This window comes from Arachis stenosperma, chromosome 1 (genome assembly GCF_014773155.1).
Source record: "Arachis stenosperma cultivar V10309 chromosome 1, arast.V10309.gnm1.PFL2, whole genome shotgun sequence".
In the NCBI taxonomy this organism is placed as follows: Eukaryota; Viridiplantae; Streptophyta; class Magnoliopsida; order Fabales; family Fabaceae; genus Arachis; species Arachis stenosperma.
The window spans coordinates 128,972,145-128,980,944 of record NC_080377.1 but is presented as its reverse complement, the minus strand read 5'-3'; the positions used below and the strand labels follow the sequence as shown (position 1 = coordinate 128,980,944).

Below are 8,800 nucleotides of genomic sequence, written 5' to 3'. Positions count from 1 at the left end.
TTCTTTGTTATTCATTTTCCAACTAAATAATCGCCTATTAATTCATATTAATAGTTTTTTTTTTAAATCAAAAGAAGCAATAGGATATATATTATGTTGAATTATAATTATTATTCTAACACTAACCAAAGCTCCAACTCCATTGGCGTGCAAGCTAGCTTTTTTAGTAGTTAAGGGTCACCATCTTCTTTGGAGGTTCTTTCGGTGTGTTTGATGGGTAGATATTAATAGCCCAAACATAAAGCATCACAAAAAATTGATTGCATTAGTACTTTAAGAGGTTCCTTGCCTCACAAACTCATCATTACATGCATCTCCCTCTCTCTTATTTGTATTCATTCTTGTACTCTATTGTTCTATTAGAAAGTACTATACCTCTCTATTATCATGTTCCAACACCACCATAATATTATAGTACAATTTTCAAATGTATTTAGAATATCGATATTTTAATAATTTTAGTTGTTGATTTTAATTAATATATATTATATATTTTTTTATAATTGAGATCAATGATTAAAATTATTGAAATATCAGTGTTCCAAACACGCTTGAAATTCTCAATATTATGTGGAAAAGTTTATGCTTCATCAAGCATTAAACAAGAATTTACAGCCTCATTCATCACACTGATGTTTTGAACCATGTGTGAGCTGGTATTCAACCAATGTATTGAGTGCCAAACAAGAAACACTCATTGCTCTTATCCAACAATTGATTTATATGCTCATCCACATGCCAATGTCAAGTATTATTCGAGTAACTAACTAATCTTCCAGTCTTTTAATCCAATTTAAAAGAATCAAGCAACTCTTTATTTGAAGACTACTTTAGTTCGCCTTCTCTCTATCCCTCTGAAATAGACTTATAGCATGTTTGGAAATCCATAAAAAAAAAAAGTTTTTTTTTCCCTCACCCAGTAGTTAAGATGAGGGGGCACTTGCCCTCACAGTGTGATTAATTCTTTTTAAAAAAATATAATTATATATAATATGTATTCATTTTAAATTTTAAATGACTCCACTATAAATAAATTAAATTCAATTAACTAAAGTTTTAAATCTACTTTTTTTAATTATTTCTCTATCATTTTGATTATTATTTAACCTAATCAAATTTAATTCTTGTGTCGTCACTCCTTTATTCTCTTAAACCCTTTTTTTATTTTTATATTTACAACTTTTTTTCTATTCCTTATTTAGTGGTCATCTTCTTTTCATCAAAAAAATAAATTTTTTATTTTTTATTTTTTTTATATAACTCTCCATGACTCTATGTATCTTCTAATTTCATTGTTTCTCTTTTTGATATTTTTAATTGCAAATTTTAATTCAAACAATTATAGTTTAGGTATTAATCTAATATTTTATTTTCTTCATGACTTTATATATTTTATTTTATTTTCGATTTATTCATTTTTATTACTTATTTTTTATCTTTTGTTCTATTATATGTACTTATGTTGCATATAAAATTTTAAAATAAATTTATTAATTTACTAATTTAGAATATATTTTTTATTTTTAGAAATAATAATAGAAAAATATTTTAATTACAATACATAAATTAAACAGATGCATAAAATCTTTCATCTAACATTATATCAAAATTAAATTAAAAAATATATAACAAATTTAATTATTTTAAAAAGAAAGAAAGAAAAAATTGTGAATTATGTTTCTGTTGTTTTATATAAACATACTTTTCGTATACAGATTTAATTTTTTTAGTATTTATATATAATTTTTGTTTCAAATTATAAATATTAGTGTATCATTAGGTGCTAATGTACTAATTAATTCAGTCTTTTATTATTAAATGTGTATAAAAAATTAGTTAAGATAATAAGGTATCTTAATTTAATTAAAATATTTTAAGTTCAAATTTTAGAAATAAAAAATATTTTTTTATAAATTATATATAATGAATAGTATTTTAAGAATAAAAGTGTTTACTAACTCTTTAATTTTTATATCTCTATATAATTAATAATATTTAACAAAATTTATTTTAATATATATATTTTTACCCCACTCTTAAAATTTTCTGGTTCCGTCATTTGTAATTATTTAACCAATTTGACCTCAAGTATCAAATATTAAATAATATAAATAATCATTTCATATCATTCTTATAAATATATCACTTAAACATAGCTTATTTTAATTTCCATACGTTCCAAACACAATAGATTACCTTAAAATTATTTTTTAGCTAAAGTATCCAATTATAAATTGGTTGGTACATAATTTAAAGTGTCTTATTTAAATGTAAAAAAATTTCATTTAGTCTTAATGTAGTCCTATCGTGAGATTAAAATTAAATAATTAATGAAATATCTTATATGACAGCAGTACAAAAAATAAAGTTGATAATCTGAAGAATAAATACAAATTCTAAAAGCACAAAATCAACCGTAGATGTATCAATATATTTATTTATCATTTTTCTTATAATTTAAATGAAATATTTTCTATAGAACTAAGGAGAATGATAAATAAATGTATTGATACATCTACGGTTGTTTTTTTGTCTTTGAAACTTATACTTATTTTTCAGATTATCGATCTTGTTCTTGTACTGCTGTCATGTAAAATATTACATTAATTATTTAACTTTGATTTTATAGTGGAACTACATTAAAATTAAATGAAACTTTTTTAAATTTAAATAGAACATTTTAAACTTTAAAAATTAATATGTAAGTCTTAATTTAGTCTTTAAAATTTTAATTATTTTTATTTAATCTTTAAACTTTACGAATATAATTTATATTAGTTTTTGAATCAATTTTTAACATACAACATTAACAAAACGTTGTCATAAATAGTTAGATGCTACAATAAATTCTATAAAATAATATCGATTTAATTTTGATATTTAAATAATTCAAAAATAACATCATGTATTTATTGAAATTTTACCTAACAAATAATTGATATAACGCTATTTTTAGATTATTTAAATACCAAAAATCAAAATAATATCATTTTACAGATTTAATATGACATCTAACCTATATTAATACTCCATTAATATTTTTATACTAAAAATCATCTCAAATATTAATGTGAAGCATATTTATAAAATTTAAAGATTAAATAAAAACAAGTGTCAGATTCGAATTCATGATGTATCAAATATCAGCTCAACATACACTCATCAATATAAATACCAATGATGTATCAAATAAATTAAGTTGTTATATCTTCTATGTCCAAAGAATTCACATTTCAAAATAAAAAATAAGAATCTTTCACCTTAATTTTGAGCATGCTACAAAGATGAGCAACCAAAACCATTAATCTCATTGTCACTAGCAATCATACACCTTCCACGTGTTCATTATGAAATTTTTTTTTCACAACATAGAGAGACTCAAATTTGCGATCTCTTAAATAAATATAAGAAAACTATATCATTTAAATTATAATTCATTGTCTTCATTATGAGATTTTGTATTTATAAATAAAATAAATATTTTATTTACTAATATACATATTAACCAATATATTTATATTTTTATATTGTTATTATACATCTCAAATATAAGTATTAAATTTTGTATTAAATTAAACTAAATTGTTAATTTTTATTATATCTATCTAAATTTAAAATTTAAAATTTTATAATTTTATTAGATGAAATAAAAAAATAAAATTAAATCAAATCATAACATATTTCGAATACATTGAGTTGAATTTTTTTTTAATTTTATTTCGGATACACAATATCTTAAATATATACATATAAGCAAATGTAATTTGTAACATATTTCAGGTATATAATATCCAAATTTTATGTTTAATTAATTTTTAATTTGTGTATCTAAGATACGTATTATAAGTGTAAAAGTGTAAATTTTTTACACATTACATATTTCTGCAAATAAAATGTTCAAATAATAAACCCAAAAAACAAAATTTAAAAAAAGAAAAGAAAAAAGGCATAAAATATAAGGCAAAGGAACATTCGAAGTCTCCTCTTACATAATAGAGAGAGCATAGGCGCACAAGGAACGAATCTCTTCAAAGCCAAATCCACATTTTAATTCTTTTCTATGGTGGAAGAAGAAACTCAAGAAAGAGTGGCCTAACCCTTTGTCTTCTTCTTCTTTCTTTGCTTCCTACTCTCTCACGCATGCACAACCCACTCTGCTACCCTCTCTCTTCTCTGCTTCTTCATTCCGTTACTGCAACCGGAGATTCACACTTTCCGACATACCCACCATCAAAATCATTCCTTTTCTCAAGATTCACTGTTTCTGCCCCTCTGCTCCAACTGGGTCTCTTCCAATTTCTCCTCAGGGCTCTTCACTTGCGCTAGATTCTTGAATCCCCAAATCAGTTTTATTCATATAATAATCTAGGATTTTTGTTGGAAGAGATTTGCTTTCTGCATGGATTTTGGAGGTGGGTAACTGGGTAAGTGTCATTGCTAACATGGCGTTATTCTTTGGTGGATGTGGATCATTCGTTAGCTTGAGCTTTTGAGACGTGACAATGATTTCTATCCCTCGGTTTGGCTCAGCCATTGGTATGGATTTCAATTTTATATGTGTTCATTGTAAAATTCTGGATTCTGAATCTCATCCACAAGGGATTCATCTGGGATGATAATTGGGAACTCTAGTGTAGATCAAAAGTTGTTTGAGGAATTCAATTTTCATCATTTGGCTTTGGAGATCAAAAGTGTTTCTATTTTAATGTTGATTGTTCCTTATGCAAAATTGTTGACTTTATATTGAAGGGAACATAAGATTGGGGATCTAGTTATATAGAGAGGTAGTGGTGATTTGTTGTTGTTAATTTGGAGGCATTTGTAGTGAGTTTTGTTTGTATAAAGTGTTGCTGCAATGTCTGGGGGAACGCCTGTTGGGGTTGGAGGTGGATTTATGAGGCAGAGACATAGTCAAGGGTATGCTAGCAGTGGTGATGACCTAGAGGATGATGCATGTTCGAGGCAGCGGTATTTTCTGCCTCCACCGCCGGCGCGCAAGACATGGATTGAGGTGCTGGAGAATTTTCTTTGGCTTGCCTCAGCTGCTTTCATTCTATACTTTGGTGATCGGCATTCCAATTTCATATATCTGTTGTGCCATGACAATCGAATTAGAAGGTAACAAGTAACAACACACTTATGCATACCAATTAGAATTACAAACAGCCATTGCTACTTCTATTAAGTATGAATTATCATTCATCTAGAATTTCATTATTTCTCTGGTGGGGTGTGCTATCTGTTAATGCATTATCACTTTTGTTATCTTACCAAAGATAATGGTATTGGTAGGTTGGTAACAATTATAAATCTTGACTAGATTAATCCTCACTGTCATTTTAGAGGTATGAATGTTGTGGAGCATGTTGAATTTGTAAACCATGTTTTTTGAAATGGGGCAGATCCTCTTATGTGAAAGTTGTGCATGACCCGGTTACATGCATATACTCATCATTGAGCAGCTATTCGGGTCTTGTTACAATTGTAAGAAATAGAAAAACAACTTGATCATTGGTGAGAATGTGTACATGACTTGGTCATGCAATTTGCATAAGAGAATATGTTCTCCTAGTTGGAAATTGTGTAGATCTGCTCAGCTTAATATTTTGTCTTAATGGCCATTAGTTGAAAGGTGTTGGGGATTATCAAGTTTATTCACCACATTGTGAGATATGGAACATTCTAGAAGAGTAGGGATATCGGTTAACTGTGTATAAATTGAAGTTTACTCTCATATTTAAGTTAATTGAAATCTCTATATTAGGCCAAAATGTTTTGTTGGAAATTGAAAAAATTGTCTTGCTGTCCATTTTAACAGATCCAAAAATGATTGAGAAATTAAGTTATATTGAAGCATATGCTGCTTATTAAGGATGCATATTTGAAAAAGAAAACTAGTTTAACCTTTTCTTCTGTTTGATGAAAGCGGAGATTGGTGTTTATGTCTGGTTATTTATATCCAATTGTTTTTCTTTTAATAGATTATATCTACATGTATGTAAACTATATATTGAATGAAACATTATCCTAACAGATTTTTTAATCTTTGTTTTCTATTTAATTGTTTTTTCCTTTTTCCTATGAAAACCCGGTTAGATGATGTATATGATGAGTATGGAGACTGCGTTTTTATACGTGTTTGAAGATGGCTGAATTTGAGTTAATGGGGGAATCTGGAAACTGTATAGTTGCTGTGGTTCTGAGAGATTTTAATATTTGACTTAATTTCAGAACCACAATTTTCATTATCTTCTCCTTAGTTCTATTGCAGACTGCCTTTATATCTTGGGATGATAGGTGTCAGTTTGAACGCATTGATTTTCGTTTATACAAGTGTCTTGGCGTGGAGTGTCCAGAGATTTGATGAAAAGTGGGGGTTAAAAAAATGGCAGATACAGAGCATCAGCGTCTTGCCGTTTGCCACAGCATTTGGAGTAGTCTCTTTTTGCTTGTAAGGATCCAAATGTCTTCTATTTATCTTCCATTGCAAGTTATTTTTCAGTATACCCTTGTTTTGCCGACTCTGTGTACTTCGACTTCTCTAGGTTCACCTTTGCTTTGTGGCCAATATGGAATTTCTTGACGCTTCCTCTTCTGGTATATTAACAATTTCGTTTCGCATTTGTTCGTATTTCATTTGCTGCCAAAAGGTAAAATTGTGGTAACTACCATATTGCTTTTTGTATTCTGCAGTTCACACTATTCATGGCTTGCATGGTAGTATTCCCTTACCTCATTTTCGGGACATTCCGGCCTCAATACGATGAATTCCGTACAGATTAAGCCTCACGACGATTCAAGTGAGGAATAGTACTGACATAGATGAAAGAGTTTCTAACACATTGACAATGATTGATTGGTAGCTGTTGCAAAATGTGGTTTGAAGTTTTGTGGCATCGATAGAGTAGCATGATGTTATTGCATGCTATCCTTTCCAAAATTGTTGCTAACTGTAAGAGCTAAGATTGGATTCGACTTTTAGGTTGATTGTTAAGGCGGCTGATATTAACTGCTACAGGTAGAGAGATATAGGTTTCATGTTTCAACAGATCAGAGAAGTGTTTGATGCTATCAATTGAATTGCCTTCGGTTGCTGGTATCCTAACACCAGTTTTGCTTTATTGGTTTTGTTTGCCTATTTTTCAGTGTGTTTGAAATTCATCCCCAAAATTGCAAGAGAGAAGCTTTTACTCAAAACGTGAATTTTTCAAGCTAGATGCTGAATCTGAATGTGTTAATTAGTTTATGACACCCTTTTTTTTTTGTTCATGATTTATAACACCCTTTCATTAAGCCTCTTCTGACTTGTAGTTTTTGCACTCTTTCAACTTTTGTCGAATGCTTGCCACACAGGCACATCCCTTGCAAGAATCAAGACCCAAACTTTTGGTACCGAAATCAATCAGCCGAAACCCTAAACCCTAATCGAAAAACGTTTAGCCCATTTTTGTTTTTCTTTCGAAAGGATCAAATAGTAAGGATTTGAAACATGAATGATGAATGAACCATGTCCAAAAAAAAAAAAGCATGAATGGAGAATAATAATAAGTTAAAAGTACTGAGTTATCAGAAAAAAAAAGAAGTTAAAATACTGATTTAATTCTTAATGTTTGAGAAATCTTGATTTTGTCTTTATTTTTAAATATTTTATTTCATTCTATTTTAATTTTAGTCAAGATTATTTTTTTCAAATATTTTTTCCCACTGTTATCTTCTAGGTAGAGATAATAATTATAATTATAATAATTGTAGCTAGTAGCTATAGTGATTTAGTTGTAAAAATAATAGAAAAGAATAAAAAAAAGTAAATAATAATAGAGAAAAAAAGTATATTCTTGAAAGAAAAAAAAATAAATTTTGATTAGAAAATAAAAAAATATTTAAAATAAAAATAGGACATTTAAGATTTGTCAAAGTATTATGGAGTAAATCAGTACTTAATCCATAATAACAAAGAAAGTAACTATTGAAGTACCTGTAAAACTGATTTACTACATGAATTGAAGCGTAGAAACAAATACACATGGCTATGCATTAAGCGTATAGAAATATCGTCTGTTCTATAGGATGGGTGTATTTATGAGAAGTATTAGGGTTGTCCCATACATGTCTGGACAAGTTTCAATGTATAAAAATATTTGTGGGACATCTTGGACTGCCAAATATAATAACATGATTCTATTTGTGGTACGTACTACCCTTGCCCGATCCATGTTTGCCCAGCTCTCTATAAAATACAAAAATCTACGTCAACATACAAAAATTAATCATTAAATTAATTGTTATATATTGTGTATAATATATATTTTATTTAATTTATTTTTAATATATATTTTTTATTTTAATATATATTTTATATTTTTTTAAAGTAAAAAATGCTCAACACATTAAGGGTGGAGTAAAAGTCTAGTAGCAAAAGACAACTTAAAAGTACACACCAATATCAGACAACTCAAAAAGTAGGGGACTCTCTAGTCATCTTCGGTATTGCCATCAACAACCAAAAGGTTCACCACCAAGCCACTCGTCCGATAGCATAAACGACCTATTTATAATTTTCACCACACCTGAGGCTTGATTATTGAAGACTCGACCATTTCTTTCTAGCCAAATAGCCTAAAGGACAGCAAAAAATCCCACGAACCATCTTTTCCTCTCATTCTTTCTATGTGAAGCATTCGTCCAACTCTTAAAGTGTTGCTTTAGTATACCTGGCATAGTCTATATCCTTCCAAGAGCGAAAAGCCAAGCACACCACACCTGTCACGTAAGTTCACAGCCAATAAATAGATAAAAAGCA

The 8,800-nt window shown here is 28.4% G+C and overlaps 1 protein-coding gene across 1 annotated transcript; it reads left to right on the top strand.

Moving 5' to 3' along the window:
• The first annotated feature begins 4,003 nt into the window (after window positions 1–4,003).
• On the top strand, window positions 4,004–7,511 carry LOC130945679 (uncharacterized). Its single transcript, XM_057874385.1, has 4 exons — window positions 4,004–5,118; window positions 6,272–6,451; window positions 6,546–6,597; window positions 6,694–7,511. The coding sequence occupies exons 1-4, from the start codon at window positions 4,856–4,858 to the stop codon at window positions 6,781–6,783; spliced, it is 585 nt and encodes a 194-aa protein (XP_057730368.1). The 5' UTR covers window positions 4,004–4,855; the 3' UTR covers window positions 6,784–7,511.
• The last annotated feature ends 1,289 nt before the right edge of the window (window positions 7,512–8,800 follow it).